The sequence below is a fragment of the Prionailurus viverrinus genome, chromosome A2 (genome assembly GCF_022837055.1).
Source record: "Prionailurus viverrinus isolate Anna chromosome A2, UM_Priviv_1.0, whole genome shotgun sequence".
Lineage (NCBI taxonomy): Eukaryota > Metazoa > Chordata > Mammalia > Carnivora > Felidae > Prionailurus > Prionailurus viverrinus.
In genome coordinates, this window is record NC_062562.1 from 135562380 (window position 1) to 135585549 (window position 23170).

The 23170-nt window shown below is 36.5% G+C and overlaps 1 protein-coding gene across 2 annotated transcripts in view; it reads left to right on the forward strand.

Moving 5' to 3' along the window:
- The window catches only part of MET (MET proto-oncogene, receptor tyrosine kinase), a 112662-nt gene that overhangs the window by 74865 nt on the left and 14627 nt on the right, over positions 1 to 23170 (forward strand). The window contains exons 10-17 of one of the 2 annotated variants that reach the window (XM_047850094.1): positions 737 to 836; positions 4401 to 4619; positions 10274 to 10447; positions 12234 to 12390; positions 12593 to 12733; positions 15918 to 16148; positions 18075 to 18155; positions 19752 to 19933. In XM_047850094.1, the coding sequence (XP_047706050.1) occupies positions 737 to 836; positions 4401 to 4619; positions 10274 to 10447; positions 12234 to 12390; positions 12593 to 12733; positions 15918 to 16148; positions 18075 to 18155; positions 19752 to 19933 (1285 nt within the window). The remainder of the gene's footprint in view (positions 1 to 736; positions 837 to 4400; positions 4620 to 10273; positions 10448 to 12233; positions 12391 to 12592; positions 12734 to 15917; positions 16149 to 18074; positions 18156 to 19751; positions 19934 to 23170) is intronic. The other variant, XM_047850095.1, reaches the window with a different exon arrangement.

Consider the following 23170-nt stretch of genomic DNA (forward strand, 5'->3'; position numbering starts at 1 on the left):
TAACTTCAGTGCCCAAAAGTAGAATTACCTATTTTTCCTTCCATTCTTCAGTGTTTTTTGCTCTGCCTACTTTAGATATAGCTTTTCCCTACACTAGATTACCTTTGAATCAGTATCTCATTGGATCCAGTTCAGTCTGCCTTGTTTCCATTAATTCTGCCAGTCTAACACAATAAAGTTCGTTTCTCTTTGATTTATTTTTAAGAGAGAGAAAAAATATTTCTTTTGCATACTTTGTGGCTAAAAAGAAAAATGCATTTCTTCAACTGATGAAATAGGAATTTTTAAAAATATTTTCAAGTTAAATAAGTTGTTTCCAAAGAAGAGTTACCACTGAACCTCTATTTGACTTTGGTTCTGACTATATCTTGCAATCACTACATGTGATTTAATTTAACTTATTTCTTAAAATATTTGGTAGAGAAAGAACCTCTCCTTATTGCTGTGTTTATTTTATTTATTTATTTATTTATTTATTTATTTATTTATTTATTTATTTATTTATTTATTTATTTTGAGAAAGAGTGTGAGTGCTTACATGTAAGCAGAGGAAGGGCAGAGAGAAAAAAAGAGAATCTTGAGAGGTTCCACACTCTCAAGTGTGGATCCCAACACGGGGCTTGATCTCACGAACCATGATATTACAACCTGAGCTGAAACCAAGAGTTGGAATGCTTAACTGACTGAGCTACCCAGGTACCCCTCAATATTGCTGTTTTTCTACTTTATTTTTCAGTGGTGGGAGCACCATAACAGCTGTTGGGAAAAACCTGAATTCAGTTAGTGTCCTAAGGATGGTAATAAGTGTACATGAAACAAGAAGGAACTTTACAGTGGTAAGTCCTTTGAGTGATGGTTGTGCTTAAAGCTGTGCATCTCTTCCTTTACCACTGGTTTTCAGTGTGCAGAGGACATTTGGGTTTTGCTTCTGATTGCTAGTTCCCTTCCTTGCAGCACAGGTCAAATAGTATATTTTATTCAACAACTAAAATTATCTTGTCTCAGCCTAACATTGTAAAATGCACATATACATACAAAATGCTTAGACACAAATGATGAGAACCAACTTGAGGCAGTGTTTTTAAAGATAGTACAGATGGAAACTACGTCATTCCCTGTCTTAGTTCAGGTGCTACAATAAAAACCCCATAGACTGGGTGGCTTAAACAACAAACATTAATTTCTCGCAGTTCCAAAGGCTAGAAAATCCAAGATCAAGGTGTCTGGTAAGGGCACTGTTTCTGATTTGCAGAAGACCATCTTCTCATTGTATCCTCACATGGCAGAGAGTGAAAGAGGAAGCAAGCTCTCTGTGTCTCTTCTTATAAGGGCGCTAACTCCTTCATAAGAACTCCACTAATTACCTTCCTGAGGCCCCATCTCCAACTACCATCATGCTGAGGATTAGGATTACAACATGTGAATTTGGGAGGGGCATAAACAGTCCATAGAATTCCTCTATCTCCCCCTTTTTTTAATGCAGCAGAGGACATTACCCCTATTATCCCTTTTGCTGTAATCTTGCAGCAGCATCCTTGTCTAAGTGGCAGGCACACGTATGTATGTTCTTACATCCCAGTGTAAGAACGGTGTTCTTACTGTTCTTCTTGTCCCTTTGATAGCATGTTATCAAGTAATGAGAAGGACCATTAGACTGAGGTCCTAGACCATTTGTTGCTTGGTATTTCTCCACCTTCCCTCCTTTTATTTGCAAGGTCAGTCAAAATTTAACTGAATGCCTCCTTCAAAGTGACCTATTTTGTGGTCTAACAATTTATATAGATCATATTAAAGTGGCAGTTTTCATTTAGACTTTAGGAAGGTTGGAGTTATTTACAAAGATTTCATTTTTTTGTTGACATTTTTCTCTAATGTCAGATACCATAATCTAGTTGGACTTGTGCACTCAACTAAAAATGAAAGTTCTAAGTGCCCTCTCTCAAGCAGGGTCTTGATTGGGCAGGTGATAGATTGAATTATAGCACTTTCTTTTCTATTCACCATCCAATATTTCTTGAAGACTAAGGCCACAGTGTTCTTTAATTACAAAAACCAATTTGGGGCTAAAAATGTCAAGCCAAATCACCAAACAATAGGGTCACCTCCAATGAGATTTTTCTTGACCTTCTCAATCAGCCACATTGCATCACCTCTAAACAGTATTATTAGATTTTTATCATATTCCTGAGAGATTGTACTCCAGGGAGTCACCGTATGAAGTAGAGAGCTTTAAAACCAATCCCCACACATGGCCACAAACAAAGTTAGAATACCACTGCTATTAATTTAAGGAACATCACTTCTTCACAGCCAAACAGAACAATTTTTCATTAACCAAATAAGAATACCCTTTTTTGGTGTTGGCATGGGACTCTTTAGAAATCTGAGAAATGATTAGCAATATCTAATTTATGGTGAGCCTAGGTTATTAAAATAACGGCTAAATTTCCTCCTCCCTCACCAGCATTATGATGACATGTAGAAAACCTTTTGGCTTTATTCATTCATTTGTAATCAACTTTTTAATTTATTTAAAAATCTCCTAGGCATGAGACATAAGAGTTCCATAACCCAAGGAAGATTCAAATAATGGTAGAAGATAAAAATCTTATCTCTACATATCTGAAAATATAAACTTCTATTGTTTTAGCCACAAACATATTAGCACAATAGAACTCTGCATTAGAATTGGACAAGAATGAAGAATTCTACTTGACTGTTGTTTATTGAGAACTACTTCATAAAGAAATGTGTGTTCTTCTGTGTTCCTTGGTGCTTATAGAATTTGAAGCTGAGCATGATGAATTGAACCCATTTATTATTTAACAAATAAAAACTCTTGGCCAGGTCTGATTTCAGTATACTGATCTAGCCATGATAATTTTTAAGTTCAACACACTCTAATCTTTTAAAATAAAAATACTAACCACCTCCTTAACAAAATTAATATTAATACACATTATATCCCAGAAGCCAGCAGTTTATTATATAGTTTTCAAATTTCTTGTTGTTAATAGAGAATTATTGTACTGGCAGTAACACTGTTCATTTCCATTTTTCAAGACGATAGGAATAAATAGCTTTTGGCATTATAATATGAATTTGATATAAAACTAACATTTTATTTCTATTATATCTATGTATCTGTTTTCTTTATCTGCTTACAGCATACATTTTTAAATATAGGATAATTTTTTTTCATTATTTTTAAAAGAAAATATCAAATACTAAATTTTGCTTGTGCTTTTTATGTATATCCTGAGTCCTTTTTCTATTGTGGGCATAAGTAATTGTTTTATCTCCAACTCTACTTGTCAAAGAAAAGGAAATCTAAGGATGTTGTTGCTTGTTTGTCTTTTCCTTGGGGAAAAAATACAACCATTTAACCTCATATGTGCCACTTTGTGTTGCTGGTTTAGTCTAAGCACAATCAAGAGGAAACCACATTTTCCAAACTTCCATAAATCAGAATTCCAAAGGGGAAGATTTGAAATGAGAGATGAAAGCACATGAAATAATAATAGCAGAGACTTTGTAAAATAGTGTAGGAAAAAATCTACCAATATAGAATACATAGAGAGAGAGAGCAAGAAGCCATATCGCATGGGAATTAAGTCAGTGAAGTTGAGCCAGTGTCCTAGGACTTATGTTCCCACTTTGCCCCTCACAGTTGTGTGACCTCGTCTAATGACACTAGCCCAAAAGCTTAGTTTCTTCATCTTGTAAACTGTGGGTAATCATAGCACCTCTCAGAACCGTGAGAATTAAATGAGACCTGCCTGTAAAGTATTTTGCATAGAACCTGACACTCAGAAATTGAGGCTTAAAACACATCAAACAGATGACCCGACTACATAGCTAATTATAATGTCAGCAGTATGGTGCTTGGTAGTTGACGACAACATACTTTGTACCATGTAGTATCACACACTTTAATTTTAATTCTTACTTCAGAAAACTGAGTCTCCTAGCAAGGGCTTTGCCCTGATTCTCATGGCTTATTTTAAAGGTCTGATGTGAATCAAGGACTTCTCACCACACAAAGTCCAGCTCTCACTGTCCCATAGCTGTTTCATAAATGAAGAGGCAGTCCCTTCAGATGACTGTCTTGTCATCTTAAGGAAAATAAAAGTGACAGAGGGAGAGCCAGCTTCAGATCCATATAGCTTATTCAAGGCAAATGAAGTTCTGCATTCCTTTAAAGACGGTGTTATTTGGATAATATTGCATCTGTCATACTTTCCGAAATGTGTTCTTTAACATTAGGAAGTTAAATGCGGATTTTTTTTTCAAAAATTACATATTTTCAATTGATTGTCTAAAACAATGAAATGTGGAAGTTGCTATTGATGTTGTTTGGCTGTATTCTGTCTACAGTGGATAATTGTGTCTTACTATAGGCATGTCACCATCGCTCTAATTCAGAGATAATCTGCTGTACAACTCCTTCACTGCAACAGCTGAATCTGCAACTCCCTCTGAAAACCAAAGCCTTTTTCATGTTAGATGGGATCCATTCCAAATACTTTGATCTCATTTATGTACATAATCCTGTGTTTAAGCCTTTTGAAAAGCCAGTGATGATCTCAATAGGCAATGAAAATGTACTGGAAATTAAGGTAAGAAATGCTTAAAGATATTCTCTTAAATCATCAGCTTGAACTTAATTGACTTCATAGCTATATGAATAGAATTTTTGTACTAGGTCATTATCTTATACTACATCAGCAAATATCTAAACTCTGAAAAACAAATTTTTTTGGCATTAAGACTAAAAGGTAAGTGTAATCGTGGGCTGCTTTTTAATGAAGCATTTAAAAATTGTTTCTTGTGTGTGTATTAAAAAGTAGCAAATGTGGGACACGATCTGTTAAATAGGCTGCCTGTAATGCATTATCTTGCTGATGTTATACATTTCCCTGGACACCTAAATGTGCTCATTATAATATAATAGGTAAGAGCTATGAAAGTAAATGCATCAATTGTAGTTCTGTAGTTCCTTAGAATACTGGGAATTTTGTATCTGGGTATGGTCCTCTCTAAACTGATTTCTAAATGAGCTGGATTTCCTCTACTTTAGGAATATATTAGCCTCCAAATGTAATTTAATTGGAGAATAACAGATCGTTGTTTCTAACCCAGCCTGTTGCAACAAAGAACACTAAAGCCCAGAGAGTTTAAGTGGTTTGACAGGTGATGGAACAGTAGCAAAACAAAGACTAGAGTACAGCCCTCTTACATCACTTCAATCATTTTTACTTCAAGTAGTAAGTAATAAAATGGGCAAAATGATCAAGACTTTATCAATAGCCCCAGTCACATTTATCCTTCAACATATTGTTTTAGACATTCAGACTTTTTTTCCCTGAAAGATAGCCTGAATGCAAATATGAACAAACACAAAGTAATAGGATAGTTCTTGTTTACATGTAATGTAAGTTACTATAGATCATCTCACCCAAGTAATAATGTATTTCTACCAAAATTTTTCTGCTTTTTCAAAAAGATTTTATCCACAGCCAAATTCATGCACACGTTCATAGTCATGTAAGTTTACTAACCTTGAATTGTGTTTTATACAATAATTAAGCAAGCCCAGCATGAAATTAAATGGAAGCCTGCTTCAGTGAACAGCATGTTTACCACAGCAAAGTTCTTTCATCTGCTTCTTTAATTAGTTTTAGAGAAGGAGAAAGAGCTTTTATCACTTCTTTTTTTTTTCAATAAAACTAATCTAGTGTGACCTTTTGCTTTCAACAATTACTGTGTTTGCCATTTGAAAGATTCCATTTGGTTTTTCTTGATGAAAACAAAGGTTTATTTGCAAATGTTTTTACACCCAGATAAAGACTATTTTTCTGTTCCTGTATCTCTGATGGAAGGATTAGAGATAAATGGTTCTTTATCTGCCCTTCCAAGCATGGTCCTATATGGAAGAGAAAACTTATTTTTCTGTAAATTAAATACCCATTATTCAATGTCCTACAAAATTGTTGGACCTAGAAAAACATGATTTGACATCATCCTCAGCCTTTCAGTGCTATTCCCAACATGGCCCAAGGGATCTCTGCAAATAGACGCAAAACACTTTCTTTTTTTGCTTACATACAGAATGATTCTTTTCTCTAACAAGTGTATAACATCTGTCATGTCACAGAATGGTAGTCTGGGGAGAGAAGGGGTGGTTAGAAGGGATTATTTAGGTATCATCATTCAGTCTTCTTCCATACTCCATTTTCCTTATATATAAGAGGAAATCTAAGATGGAAGATTTGTGTGACAGCTGTTTAACCCTTTATCAGTTTCTCAAGTTAATCACATTATACCTCTGTCTCTCTTGGGACAGAAACAAAGGAAAGCAAAGCATGAGAAAAGAAAGAAAAGGCCCTTCTGGACATGCAGTAGACTGTTTTTATCAAAAGAAAGGATGGCATTTTATTTCATGTTGTGTTTGTCCAATTACCATTCAAAACGTAAGTGTAAAGTAGATTCATATTCCATCAGTGAAAGCTATGGAGAGAATTATGTGTTTAGAGAGAGATTTGCTCCTTATTGCCAGGGAGAGTTCATGCTCCTCAAGCAGCCATACATACAAGAATTCCTTGCTAAAAAGAGATTGTGATAGTCTCCAGCCCTACTTGTGGGAACTGCCTCAGTCAGCAACTGGCCAAATGAGTACACCATGACCAAGAGGGTCAGCCAAGTGTGGATCAATAGAATGTAAGAGAGACCAAGGATCAATCACTCCTAAGAATGAACCAGAAATCCCATCGACGTGGGAAGTAGTTTAGGGCCAAGGTTTCAAGTTAGCCAGGACCAGTTGTGGACAGTGGTCATCAAAAGTAGACCTGTCTCCTTTGGAATACATACCAGGGCACAACATTTATGTCAACAGTAACTCACAAACTTAGTGAAAGATTAATTAATACATTACTTTGACATATATTATTTCATTTCAGAGTCACATAGACCTGTGAGGTTTAGAGGTCCAGTGACGATTATCCCCATTTATAGATAAGTAAACATAGGTTTAGAAGATTAGGTGATTTGTTGTGGGCCACCTAAGGAGCAAATAGCAGAACTAGGATTCACACTCAAGTCTCTTGATTTCAAATTTCGTCTTTCCACTAGATTTCAATGCTTTTCACATCAACTTTCATTTAATGTATACCAACATACCTTTCATAATAGAGAAACTTTTCTATTATATGGTTTGTAGATATCTATACAGTTCCTAAGATGAAATAACCCTAGACTCTTCAAACAGAATTGATTTTTTACATATTTGTGAAGAAATTCTATATTTTCCCTAATTATCTTATTATACGACTTTTTGTGCAAAAGTATATTTTATGGAAAGTCGAGAAGCGCAGTATGTAATGCTGGAACAAAGTCTGTCTGACACTGACCTGAGGATTTATGTTATTTTGGAGCATATTGATATATATGGCCATAGGGATGCTTCAGAAGTCCAGTCTGGAGAAGCCAGCTAAAACAGGAAAAGGAGGACAGGAAGATCAGAGGTTTTACAGTGCCCCAACTAGCTAATGAAGAAACCATTTTAATTTTGGTTCGTGCAGCTTTCCCCAAATGACCAGGAACCTTCTTCTGCAAATGTCTGTTAACATCCTCTGGAACTCAGTTTTTAAGCCTCTATCAAGGTTCTTTGGCCTCGTCCCTAAGCTGAGGGACTCCTATCCTCTGGATGAAGGAGGGATGAAATCTCTCCCTTCCTACTCCTATCTCCCCCAGTTCACTGATTTTCTCTTGCCAAGCTTCCTGGACCATTGCCTCTCGGGGCCCAGCCTGCACCTCACTGCTTTAGCTGTCTTTCCCAGACTCAATCTTGTGGCCACCTGGATGTGTGAAATCTTGTAAGATCCCTCCTGCTACAATGCTATTTTTCAAATTTTACATACTGCTGCTCCCATCTGTTGTGTTCTGTAACCAGCTCAGACATGGATCCTGAGGCCTGAATCCTAGATGGAAACACTGTCACACCTGGCCAGAGTTGAAGAGGAAAGGAATAAGGAACATCCTAATATAACACATTAGGAGTAATTACTTTTCACTTTAGAAATGTATTTATTTTAACATTACAGTGAAAAGAAAAACTTCTTGTTTATCTTTATATTCTCAGTAACTGGACATGTGTCTAACACACAGCAGATGATAGGTAGAATTTGTATCAAATGGAATTGATTTGCTTCATAACCTAGTCCCTTCTTGAACCTTAGATCTCAATATGTAAAGCTAGAATGACAATAACACCTACCTCAGTGGGGCTGTCTTTACAAGATAAAATGAGATAATTATAATTCTAAATTGTTCTATGTGTATAGGGAATTAAAAACCAGAAAGTTTTTTCCTGTGCTGCTTTATTTAAAAGAATATATTACCATTTTAATGACTGAAGACCTGGGCCAAATTTATAAATATGTTCTTCTATTTCATAATAGTTAATATTAAATAATAAAAAGCAAATAATAAAAGTTCTAAACATATGCATTTTTCCCATAACTCCATAAAGCTATGTTTATTTTAAATGACAAAAAGTACCCTATACCTTTTTTTTTTCTGACTTGGGCCCATCTGCATATAGTAGTGGACTGCCAGTATCACTTTTCTTGGATTATAGACTTTTAAAACAATTGCACATACAAAGCTGATAATAATTACTTGTATGTCACTATTTATTGTATGTTCCTTACTAGGCACAAATGGAAAGGGGTTCAGTGTTTAGCTGAATGGTCTGTTTTTGTTTTAGAGAAACCTTTATGCAACATCCAAGGAGAGCCTGTGCCTAAAAGGAGCATTTGGAGTTCAAATGTAGTGTGTTCATCCCTTCCCCCAGCCTTCATTATTATCTAAGCAAGCAAGACACATTTTAGTCATTCCCTCATAAATCAAGCCCTTCAGCTCTTTAATCTCTTTTCTTTGTCATTCCCTGAATTCCCTCCAATATGTGAGTGAGTGCCTTACCCCTCCTCAGACCTAACCAACAAGTTGTCATTTGAAGCCCCAAAGTGACCTGTTAGATTTATGTGCTTTTATGTTGAATTGCCCTGTGTGGCTGACCTGGTTCAATGGCATACACACACTGCCTCTAGAAATATCTAGAAAATAGAAGCATACAGTTTGTCTCTATCCCATTTTATCTTAGAATCCAGATTTATGTTAGAAAAAAGTATTTCCTTCCATCTTCTTTTCCCAGAATGATTTCTGACCTACCAATCTATTGAGATCCATGTAAGACAATGTACATAAAAGCAGTTTGCCAAGTATTAAAGATCACATAAAACAAAGTAGCAGCACTGTAGTTATTACTGGCTGCTGTTTGTCCATGTTTTGATATATCTCCTTTTTCACTTTTTAATAAATAACTGCACTTATTAAGTCTTGATATGAGAAGTTGTACCTATGTTTTCACTTCTTTTCCAAGGCTAACAATTGGTTTCTTCAACAAAATGTTGGTATTTTTTAAATGCTTTCAGTTAACTAAATATGTCAAGTTTCATATTTTTTTTAAATCCCCATGTAACTATAATTGGTCAGAATAATGTAATCATGCTCTCAAATCATAATGAGGGTCATACAGCATCTCACGGGACATTCTGTAAAAACGAATTTATTTATGTATAAGATTCAGCTGTGAAGAAAGGATGAAAAGAAACCACCCAACTCAAACACAAAAGGAATATATTAACATAGATCAATTAAATCAGAATCTCTGTAGATGGGACCCAGGCATCAGTTATTTTGTAAAGCTCTCAATGTGATTCTAAAAGTGAAGCCAAGGTTCAGTGTCACTCCATGAGGCAGTGTTAGCACAACTGAATCTCTAAATTACCTCCTTTATGCCAACCATTGATACCCACTAGACTTTAATAAGGTAAATTTGGTTGGAAAGGTGTGAAATAAGAATCTCTCCTTTGCTCTAAAATCCAATTTGATGGGAAAGCTGTAGGGGCTCAGTTCCTAGGGCATGTGACTCTTGATCTCGGGGTTGTAAGTTTGAGGCCCACATTGGGTGTAGAAATTACTTAAAAATAAAATCTTAAAAAACAAAACAAAACAAAAAGAATCCTAATTAGTGCCCCAAAATGGTCATGCTTTCTTGCAACTATCCAATTCCCATGAAAAGGAATATCACAAAATTATGTGCCTTGGCAAACAACATGGCCTGTGTTTGCAGTATATTTATGCTCTTGCACAATTGTTAGCATTCCTACCAAACTGTGAAGTGTTAACCACCTCCTTTTTTCTCTTTCAGGGAAATGATATTGACCCTGAAGCAGTTAAAGGTGAAGTGTTAAAAGTTGGAAATAAGAGCTGTGAGACTATATACTCAGATTCTGAAGCTGTTTTATGCAAGGTCCCCAATGACCTGCTGAAATTGAACAACGAGCTAAATATAGAGGTGGGATTCCTGCATTCCTCTCATGATGTAAATAAAAATGCCAGTATAATTATGTCACTTGCATGCTTAAAAGAAATCATTAAAGCTCATTTGTGTGTTGGCTTTAGCTCATCAGCTCAGCCTTGATTCTTAGTTGTTATTTTAGAATTAGTGAGTTTTTGTTGCACTGTTTCCTTCCAAGCCTTCAGTGGGTGGATCTCAAAAGTCCTGTCTAGGGGTGCCTGGGTGGCCCAGTCAGTTAAGCATCTAACTTTGGCTCAGATCATAATCTCATGATCTGTGAGTTCGAGCCCCACATCGGGCTCTGTGCTGACAGCTCAGAGCCTGGAGCCTACTTCAGATTCTGTGTCTCCCTCTCTCTGACCCTCCCCCGTTCATGTTCTGTCTCTGTCTCAAAAATAAATAAACTTTATTTAAAAAAAAATAAAAGTCCTGCCTAGCCGTAGTCCCTCTCCATCATGCCCCACTTTTGCCAAAATTTATTGTAACTCTCAGGAAGAATAAGAGCACATCCAAGAGTGCTCTACCCCCACTTCTTAGCACCAGGAAGCAAGAGCCAACATCTAGCTGTTCTCCACAGTGATCTCAAATGCATGGACAAAGTAAAATAGGAAATAAACTAACTTCTTTCATGTTGCACCATGCAGCTCACACATTTAAAGTGTACAGTTCAGTGGTTTGGGGTGTATTACATTAATTTTTAAAATTGTGGCCACATGCATGTATCATTTTAACTATTGTTTAGTGTACAACTCAGTGGCATTAATTACATTCACAACATTGTGCAACCATCACCACTGTCTAATTCCAAAACTTTTCCGTCACCCCAAACAGAAACCCTAGAACCATTAAACAGTACCATCACACTCCCTCCTCTTCCCCAGCCCCTGGTAACCTCTAATCTATTTTCTGTCTTTATGAATTTGTCTATTCTAGATATTTTACTTATAAGTGGAATCATACAGTATTTGGTCTTTTGTGGCTGGTTTATTTTATTTAGCATGTTTTCACAATTCATCCATGTTGTAGTATGTGTCAGAACGTCATTACTCTTTAAGGCTGAATATTCCATTGTATAAATATATCACATTTTGTTTATCCAAGAATGAATGATTTTTAAAGCATTCCTGAAGTCTTCTAAAAAGTTATGAAATGGTCAGAAAGTTATAAAATGGGAAAGTACCAAAAAATTAGAAAATTTAAAGCTAAATCATGATATCGGAGTTTGAAATTAAAAAGGACCATAAATCCTAAAAATCATACCATGTTAGAGCCAGAAGGATCCTCAAAGGTTTCCTCAGGGTATCAAAACTGAAATAAAAATTTATACAACTTTATTATTCCATATGATTATTTATGTCTTAAGGAGAGTCTTCTCTGCCCTCTACCCAACCCATCAGGATAGAATCAGTGTCCTGTTGTCTCTGTTTCTTACTGTTTATTCATATTTCCAGGGTATATTTCACATTATATTATCACTTACCTATGTATTTGTTTCCCTTTCTGGAATTCAGTTCCTCAAGATCAAACTCTTTTTTTATTTATTTTTTTATCCCAATATCTAGTTATAAGTGTAAACAGCTAAGCATCATATAAGTACTTTAGGAATCAGTAGCCCCTAATTATTTGAACAGAATTATTATCTAAAACAGAATTGAGGAATATCTTATTGCTCTGAAGGTAATTATGCCACTTGTAGAACACTAATAACCAGGTGGTGCTTTGGGTCCAAGGAGACTGTGAGTCAACCTGTGTAGTATATTTTGTATTTATCGTTACTAAATTCTGACTTTTCTGTATTTGTCATTTTTAGTGGAAGCAAGCAGTTTCTTCAACCATCCTTGGAAAAGTAATAGTTCAACCAGATCAGAATTTCACAGGATTGATTGTTGGTGTTATCTCAATATCAATAATACTCTTACTATTACTTGGGGTTTTCCTGTGGCTGAAAAAGAGAAAGCAAATTAAAGGTGCATTTTTGTTGTTATTCCTATTTTCTTTAAGAGGTTACCTGAAGTATACAGTCATTACAGTTTAAAATTGCCATAGATTCATGTGTGTTGTCTTATGTCCAATCCACAAAACCCATGAGTTCTGGTCACTGGGTCAAGGTCTACTGGGACCCATGATAGCCAAATCTTTAACAAGCTCTTTCTCTCTCTCTGTTTTAAGATCTGGGCAGTGAATTAGTTCGCTATGATGCAAGAGTACACACTCCTCATTTGGATAGGCTTGTAAGTGCCCGAAGTGTAAGCCCAACTACAGAAATGGTTTCAAATGAATCTGTAGACTACCGAGCTACTTTTCCAGAAGGTATATTTCAGTTTATCATTCTAAGAAATACCTATACATATACCTCAGTGGGTTGTGGCATTGTTGTTTATTTTTGCTTTTCCCTTTATATTTTTATTAAAAAAAAAGAAGCATTTACACCTTCTTTGGCCAGAGAATTAAGTTTAATTTGACATAGAATTATATGACTCTTATTTTTAAATGGACTCACTTATATATTACATTAGAGTTTGAGTCTTTAAACTTTCTTCTCACAAAAAGGTTAATTTTAAAATCATTTGAGCAAAGGTAAGTTCTTTATCAGAGTTCAATGAGAAGAAATTGTGAAGCTTTCTTTAACAACCCAGGAAGAGTTAAGATACAAACTTTTGTTTATGTAAGTGGGCACCGATGCATTTTTTTTACCTCTTAATCCTCAAACATTTAAATTATACCTCTCATATTCCTTTAAAGATTCCTTTAAAGGATTCTCAGTGAGCTATTAGTACACAGCCTTTTACCCACCAGCATTCCAGGACTTGGGTATATTCTGAGTCCTATCCAATAAAAACCTGCAATTATGCTATTTAAAAAGGAGTGGTTAGCACCATCTGCTTTGCAAAACACTAGACCTAATAATGGTAAGGTTAACCGGAGAATTTCACATTGTCTTATTTAAAATCTCCTGGTAAAAGCAAAATGTCTGTATTGTATCTGCCTCATTATCTTTAGAAGTTACAGGACGTGAGTCAAGTACAGCACTTCCCTGGTTGAATATTTACCATTGGACAAATAAAATGAGTCACAGATGATTGAGGATACTGGAAAACTAGAAATTGCTCATCAAAACAAGTACAAGAGCACTGAGACACTTAACATTTTAACTTTTTTAACACTCATTGCCTCTTATTTTTTGAAGCTTATATTAATTCTGTAGAGATACATACAAATATTCTTTGCCTACATGACTCCATTTGCCTTTGAAAATCCATGCCCTTAACAACATGAACAAATAAAACCCAGTTTATATCTTTGAAATTTATATCTATTAGTATTTTATATTCATACTTAATAGCTCTAATCTGAGATCATTAAAATTCACAAGTAATTAAAAAAAAAGTGTTTAATCTTCCTTCAACCTCTTTCATCATTACCAAAAGGCTTGTCTTTCATCCTCTTTCTAAAATTGAACCTGAACCTTCAAGATGTGAAAAAGTAAAATAGACAAAAGAAGTTCATCCAGAAAGAAGAATGAGGAAATGCACAGCCAGCACCTAATGAATAGGCAGCTACACAGCTTTTCTATATATATCTAGTGGAGACAGCCTCCTCATCAGTCTTTTCATGCAGACCTAGAATTCTCGGTGGCATTACAGCAGAATCACACATTGATGGTTTAAATTGGTTTTTGAACAATTTCTATTGCTCAAAAACCAGAGGTTTTCTATACCAGAGGACTTTTTTCCTGTATCTTACCAAGGATTTCCCTCAGTCTTTGCACCCTTGAGAATTTAGAACTCTGATCTCCAGATGCAAAGGTTTGAGAAGTGAAGGTGAAGGAACTGAGCTCAGAGAGGCTTGTTTGCATTACCCCTTGGGGAAGTTTTGGAGAAGCCGACTCTAGGATTAAAGAAACCAGGCACCCAAGTAGGCTCCCTTCTTCCCTCACCCATCCAACATTCCAGGTACTCACCTGATGTTCTGCATCCTTTCTTTAAGGCTGCATCTGTCTTATTTCCAGCCAGTCACTATAGCTATAGGTGGCCCCCAAAGCTTTTGTAGAACCACTATGGAGATTTACTGTTTTAGCCAAATTGATAATTAACCTAACTGCATTATGGAAAATACTACAAATGCTTAAACAGGGTTAGGAATAGTCAGAGTACCATCAACTTTCTTTTTATGCCCCTCTCTCAAGTTCTAATTTTCCTGGTCATTTGCAGACAAGCTATATTATATTTTAGTGCCAACAGGGACCCTCCCAAGCCGTCCCCCATCTCCCCATGTTATATGCTAATATATTTCAGCGCCCTACCTAGTTTATCTTCACATCAGTTGTAGATATGATGCCCTCTCCTTGACAGGTTTGAATTCCCAGTGGAAAGGGCAAAGTAACTAACTGGTGGCTTCTCTGCCCTGTTTCTCATTAAGAAATTATATTCTCAGCCCTACAAGATTCTCAGTGAGCTGTTAGTACACAGCTCTTATTTAAAAAAAGCTTCACCTTACAGTGGGAGACCTTGACTGAGACTCTTACAGAGCTTTGGTTGTAAAGATCAACAAAGAAGGAATGCTGATTCCTTTCCAAGTGCCTTCAACTAAGCAGTGGGGATGGCATACTAACCCGTTTCTAGCCTTCTGTGAACAGCAATCACATTAAATCTGCTGCCATCACCACATAGGAGAGAATTTGCCACTAATGTGAAAAGACTTCAATTCCAAAAATTTGAGTATTATATATTTCTAATCATACGTATATATATATATAAAATGTCACCATACTATATTTTCCCTTGGCCAGGAATCCATATAGGTTTAGCAATACTAATTAATCCCATTAATAAACACTAGTCTGTCAAAGGCAAACTACTTTTGCTGCTTCCCAGTCTTAAGAATATACCATATTATGGGGCACCTGGATAGTTGTGTTGGTTAAGTGTCCAACTTTGGTTCAGGTCATGATCTCGCGGTTCTTGAGTTCGAGCCCCGCTTCAGGCTCTGTGCTGACAACTCAGAGCCTGGAGCCTGCTTCAGATTCTGTGTCTCCCTCTCTCTCTCTGCCCCTTACCCGCTCATGCTCTACCTCTCTGTCAAGAATAAACATTAAAAAAAAAAAAAAATATATATATATATATATATATATATATATATATATATAGCAAATAAAAAAATTAACCTCAAGCATGGCTTTTTGCTATATATAAAAAGAGGAAATGAAGAGGGTAAACAAGGTTTCAAAGTTAATGTCTAGTTTATTTAAACGAAAATTTATAAACATTGTTTTATAACTCTTGTATATATAAGCCAGTATCTTTTCCCACCTTATCATTTTTATTAAATCAGTTCCTTTGTCAAGGCTCTTTCTAGCCTCATTCAACAACTAAACTACCATTCCTTAAATTATAAAATTCAGAATTCATTATTGATTGAATTTGCTGCCCTTGTTGTAGTCTCCACTAAGTGAGGTTTTGCTATTGTTTTCTAGTAATTTTGCTTTGTCTTGCAGACCAGTTTCCTAACTCATCTCAGAATGGATCATGCAGACAAGTACAGTATCCTCTGACGGACCTGTCCCCCATGCTTAATAGTGGGGACTCTGATATATCCAGTCCATTACTGCAAAATACTGTCCACATTGACCTCAGTGCTCTAAATCCAGAGCTGGTCCAGGCAGTCCAGCATGTAGTGATTGGGCCAAGTAGCCTGATTGTGCATTTCAATGAGGTCATAGGAAGAGGTAAGTATTTCCACTCAGCTTTTTGTTAAATACAGTTTTCCAGTAAGCATTTTATCTTCTCCCTTTGCAGATTAGAAGCTTAGACAATGGTGAAAGCAACTGAAAGAGCAGTGATAACAAGTACACTTGATTTCTGTTCTGCAGAAATACAGCCCTACAAATCATATCCAAGGGGATTTGCCCCCGTGCAGGGAGGCAATTTGATAATCTTGTAAACATATGAAAAATAAATCACACCCTTTCCTTGCCATTATCATGATGGCCAGTATAGTTTCTTGGAAGGTGTTGTTTACTTCTTTATAAAAATCATTAAGTTTCAATATTTTTACTCATATCTTCCTCCAGTCTTTCTTTGCCCAGACAACAGTGACTAGCTCTATGAAGTCTTGGCTTATAGCAGTTTGTACACTGCTGGACAGAATCAAAAGATTGAATTTATAGCATTACCCTGATCTGAAGCAGCATATATCATCTCTACAGTGCACTCCAATTTTTTTATACAAAGATGATGAATATTTGTAATAAGCCAGCCAAAGCAGCAATAACAGTTTGCATACATAGTGTTTGAGGAATTATTTAGCAGGAAAAGAAACCAACCAGAAGCCAGGAAATGAACTGCGCTTTTCTCTTTTTTCCTAAAAAACCTATGCCGTTGATACTAAATGGCCTTTTATTCTATACGTGCGACAAGAGGTAGCAGGCATCTGTCAGCATGATGCAGAGGAAGCTGATGGGACAGTTTGCCTTACATGAACACAAGACTTTCCCATTTTCCTGTGACCTCATCCATACCTTCCTCTGTCACACATTCCAGGTTTTAGTCCTTATAGTGCTCCCTCTTCCTAACAGTAGCTTCACTATCAGCAACCCTGTTTTACATCAGGGTAATATTTAGTTCTATTACTGGCCTATAAATTCCAGAAGTTGCACCAGTTTTAGAATATGCGGTCTCACCAATTACGTTCTATTTCTATTCATTATAAAATTAGAATTTTTAATTTTTATTAGTAAAGGTGCTAAACTAGCAATTATTTCTCTTAGGAAGTAGTAACCATTAATGATTCTATAAATATTAACTATTATTTATTTATACATTTTCCCAGTAGAATTTGAGCCCTCAAGAGCATAGGTTTTATTTTATTCATCTTCACTTTACGAGACGGTAAGCTAATGCCTGACACTCACACACTAGGAACTCAGGGAATCTTGGCTGGGTGGATGAATTAATTAATTAGGGCCTTCCACAGCTATCAGACGTTTGGCACCTCTGGGGAAAATTACTGCCACTGGATGAAAGGCTACCATTGGAAAGTGATGTGGCTAAACCCAGAGAGAACTAGATGAAATGACTCAGAGTGAATTTGCTTCATTTGGGCAGTTGCCTTTCAGTTTCTGCCAACCTGGATTACGTATTAACCAGTGACTAATGGGGGAAATCTTTATTCTATAATGCTCATCTTATTCCTAATGGTAACATTTTTATTTCAGTTTAGCTTACTGGAATACAGGGAACTGATTTTGTTGCATTTCTTCATGTGATAAAACTTTCTTCTCATATTTAAAAGATAGTATTTGATCCTTAAAAACAATAAATTTCTTTTACGAGGTAGATGTTACTCCTCTGTTCAGTGGTTCCACTGTAGTTGAATATTTTGCTTTATTAGCTTTTAATAAGAGTTATAGAACCTAGCTTTTTTTTTTACCATGTATTAAATAATCATATAGCTTGTATCTTAGAGTGAAGTACATTATATTTACATGTTTTAACAGACACATGTAGTGGTACTATTAATTAAAAGTGTAAGAAACAATGCACTTTTTTGCCATGTGGAAAAAAGAAGGAAATGAAGATCACAAAGGGCTTCACAAGTGATGATGCATAGTTACAAGTAATACAACACTAACCAAATTCCCTCTTTCATGTAGGACATTTTGGATGTGTGTACCATGGGACTTTATTGGACAGCGATGACAAGAAGATTCACTGTGCTGTGAAATCCTTGAATAGTAAGTGATACTTGAACAGCGGAGTCACCTCCATGGTTTGCTAACTATTAAATAGTTCATAATAAAATGTTGATTTTGACCTTCTCTTGTGGAAAAATCAGCCCCTGCTGGAATTAGGGATCTAATCCTGAAAATTTGTTTGGTCTAAATTCTTTTTGAAATATTTCCTCAGAAATTATTTCTCAGAGCCCTCATACATAAGAGTATAGGAGCAGTGAGGTTCTTGGATTAACTGAGTGTCATGTAGCTATGTTTGCCTTATAATATTTGTTTTATGGAAACTATTGGAAGCATGTTGGCACATACGGTAATAATGACTCATTTTACCCAGAGGAATTATTATAATTATTTTTTAACCACAACTTTCATTAAAAAGATTTAAAAATGAAATAAGACCAACAGTAGAAAAATATGCTGGCAGAAAATTGTAAGTGTGGCAATATCTCATTTATCTGCATGAGGTATTCTACAAAAATGAACTTCCTAAACAAGTGATACTTACCCCCTTTTAAATGCTAGAATTTAAAAAAAAATTTAGATGTTATTGAGAAAATGTTTTTAAGTGGAATGTATACTCTGTTCAAGAGACAAAGAAGCTTCTAGACATTAAGATTATTGATGACCTGGAGACGCAAGGAAGGCATAAATTACTCTCTTGTACAACCCAATGTACCCCTCATACTAAGAGTTTTCCTGGCTTCACCTTTGCCGAGAGGTTTCACATGTCAAGTCAGTGTGCTTGCCTTTTTGACCTATATTTCTAAATTTCTAAATTAAAGGGACAGTTTATATGAAACCTAACTACAAACTGTAATGGATTAAGTATGATTGTCAATAATATCTGCCTCACAAGACAGCACACTGCTCATTGTACTCAGAACATTCCTAACAGCAAGAAATCCTTCTCTGTCTCTGGTGTTCATTAATCTCTATTCTATCCACATGGACTCATCTCAGAATGCATTACATTGTAAAAGAATATCATCACTGACACAGATACTAGTCAGATTAATAAATCAAAGGTCATTAACCTTTCATCAGTGCCAAGTAGTGTTGGACCCTCAGGATCTCTCTCTGGAAATGAATAGAAACTGTTACACCAGAAAAAGTCTACTTAGAAACCATATGACAACGATTGGTCTTCAAACCCTCCTAGTCCAGGGATCAGAAAACTCTGGCCCCGTGACTGTTTTTATATATAATTGTCTGCGGCCGTTTTTGCACTATAATGGCAGAGTTGAGTATTTGTAGCAGAGACCATATGGCCCACAAAGCAAAAAAATATTTACTATCTGGCCCTTTCGAGTAGTTTGCCAACCTCAGCCCTAGACAGTCACTACAGAAATAGATTGGTCTGCTTCCCTTTCCTTTTTCTGTATGAGACAAACTGATTGCTAGAGTTTGGGGGTGACTTGAAGGCCCACTGCAGGGTGACATCATTTATTCAAACGTATTATTAAAAAACAGTCTGAGGATGAGGTGTCAGGACAGGATTCAGCCCTGTGGTTTTGCATTCCATAACTCTCCCTATCTGAATTCAACCGAGTATTTATTGGTCCATAATGAAGTTAATGTCTCCACTGCTGGATTTCTCAGGAATCACTGACATAGGTGAAGTTTCCCAGTTTCTGACTGAGGGAATCATCATGAAAGATTTTAGTCATCCAAATGTTCTCTCACTCTTGGGAATCTGCCTTCGAAGTGAGGGGTCTCCACTGGTGGTCCTACCATATATGAAACATGGAGATCTTCGAAATTTCATCAGAAATGAGACTCATGTAAGTATATTACCAAGGTTATTAACTGGTAAACTAGCTATAAGCCAACGAGGTTTTCAAAATGTTGCTGTTTTGAAAATTTTTAAAAGCTTTCAAAGAAGCACATGTAAAATGTTTACGCCATTCAGCTATATAGAGGCTAATTCACTTGTACCTCAAAATCCCCTATCCTGGTGGGAAGATAATGGTACCTAGAAGGATTTCCCAGGGGCAATGATTCTTACCTGTCCTGCAAGCTGCCTTGATCTACCATCCCTCTGATAGGCACAATTAATCATTTTTGAGTGCCTACTAATTGCCAAAAACAGAAAGCACAAGAGACATAGAGGCAGAATGAGCCTCAGCCCACATGGGATTTTAACTCTAGAAGGAAAAACACAGAAGAACTAATTACAAATGAATCCCTTAGTATTCTTCAACCTTCACCCACTGTCCTAATTCAGGACCTTTGTATTTGCTGTTCCATCTGCCTGGAACACTTTCCCCAAGATAGCCACATATGTCACTTCTCATCAGCTTCAGCTTTTTGCCCTAATGTCATCTTCAAAATGAGGCTTTCCTGGCCTAAGTAATTGACCCACCTCACCCCCATGCCTCCTGTCTGTTGTCTCCTATCCGCTGCTTTATTTTTCTCCATCATACTTACCATCACCTGATACAGTAGGCCTAAGCAGTGTGCTACTGTGGCCATGAGCCATATGTAAAATGTGGCTAGTCTGAATTGAGATGTACTGTTAGTGTAAGTGTGCTGTAAATCCCAGGTTTTGAATATTTAGTATAAAAACAGAAAGGTAAAATATCTCATAATTGTTTATATCGATTACACGTTGAAATGATATTTCTTGAGTTGAGAAATATATTATGAAAACCAATTTTACCTGTTTCTTTCTACTTTTTTAATGTGACTATTAGAACATGATTGTATGTATGGTTTGCATTGTATTTCTATTGAACAGTGCTATACTGAACAATAAGCAAATACATAATAGCTATATAATACATGTATATATGGATGTGCACACACACACACACCATTAGAATGCAAGCTTATGACAGTAGGGATTTCTGTGTATTTTGTTTATTGCTTTAGACTTAGCTCCTAAAGTGTGTTCAGCACATAGGCCTTCAGTCATATTTGCTGGATGAATGAGCTCAGGATTACAAAAGAGGTTCTTAGGTTCTTGCAAGTGAGAGTTTTCTTAGTGACATTTATGCCTAAAGGGTGAGCAAGTAAGTGGTCAGGCAGGAGGGAAGTGGAAGGAGTCCTCGGAACTGAAGGCACAGGTGATCTCAGGCTTCTTCTTGTCTCCCGCATCCAGGCCTCTGGGAGTAAATGGAGTAACTTTACTCTTGATCAAAAACAAGACACATGGGGTCAGGTTCTCAAAAGAAATAAGCTCTAGGATAGGAAAGAAATATTTTGTGTTCAACCAAAAGAATGAAATACTCCCTAGCTGTGAATTTTTGCAGATAAGGTGAATTTACCTTACAAAGTGAAAGCTGCCCCGACAGATCCCACTTTTCTAATTTAACTTGTCATTGTCCTGGTGAGTTCATCTGACTGGACATGCTGTCTTCTCTAGAATAGTATTCCCCCAGCATTCAAGCATGGTAGAGATTTCCTATTATCCAGTACCAGGGCCTGTTTTTATGGTCCCGGGATACTATATTACAACCACTAACAGATACATTCTAAAAAGAAGCCTAAAACACAAGAAACTGGCCTCTCCACATGTTGTGTGCATTAAGGGGGCTGCAGCCCTCCTTGCAGGGCCCCTAGTAGCTGCCTCTTGAGCCCACAACCCCCACAGTGGCTGCTGAAGAAGAGATACCCTGTTCCTGAAGGCCAAGTACCAGCAGGGCTACCAGCCACAATGTTATCTGTGCGATTTCAGATATGTTTTTTGTGGCTTTTTTAAGTTTATTTATTTTGAGGGCAGGAGGCAGAGAGAAGGAGAATCCCAAGAAGGGATTGTCAGCGCAGAGCCTGATGCGGGGCTCACACTCACAAACTGTGAGATCATGACCTAAGCCAAAACCAAGATCTGGACACTTAACTGACTGAGCCACCCAGGCGCCCCTCAGATATAGTTTTTATAGTTAGTTACTAAAGGAATTCCTCTGTCCACCCAATTTTGTGGATGAAATTTCTGGAGAATGAGATTTCCTGTTTTCTGTGTGGATCCAAGCCATTATAGTTGCAGGTTGTTACTTTCATACCAGTAGGAGGGCTTCTAATGTGATTGATATCACTACAGTGTGGGCTTTGGAGCCTAACAGATTAGGTTAAAATCCTAACTGTACCACTTACCATCTGAGTGGCTTAGGGTGATTTATTTCTCTCTGAACTGCTGATATTAACCATGTATTGCTTTATTTTTTTATGTTTCAACCTTTTACTCAAATTCTAGTTAACATATAGTATAATATTCGTTTCAGGTGTAGGATTTAGTGATTCTTCAGTTACATACAACACCCAATGCTCATTGCAACAAGTACCCTCCTTAATGCCCATCACCCGTTGAACCCATCCTCCCTCCCACTTCCCCTCCAGCAACTCTCAGTTTGTTCTCTAGTTGAGTCTCTTCAGTTTGCCTCCCGTTTTTTTCTCTCCATGTTCATCTGTTTTGTTTCTTAAATTCCACTCATGATTGAAATCAGATGGCATTTGTCTTTTTCTAACTGACTTGTTTAACTTAACATACTCTAGCTCCACCTACGTTGTTGCAAATGGCAAGATTTCATTCTCTTTAATAGCTGAGTTATATTTTATTGTACATATATACCACGTCTTCTTTGTTCATTCATCAGTATTGGACACTTGGGCTCTTTCCATAATTCGGTTATTTTTGATAATGATGCTATAAACATCAGGATGCATTTGCCCCTTCAAATCAGTATTTTTGTATCCTTTGGGTAAATAACCTAGTAGTATAATTGCTGGGTAGTAAAATAGTTCTATTTTTAGCTCTTTGAGGAACCTCCATACCATTTGCCAGAGTGGCTGCACTGTTTTGCATTCCTGCCAAATGTAAGAGGGTTCCCCTTTCTGTGCATCCTCACCAAATCTGTTGTTTCCTGTGTTATTAATTTTAGCCATTTTGACAGGTGTAAGGAGGTATTTCATTGTAGTTTTGATTTGTATTTCCCTGATGATGAGTGATGTTGAGCATTTCTTCACTTGTTGGTTGGCCATCTGGATGTCTTCTTTGGAGAAGTGTCTATTCATGTCTTTTG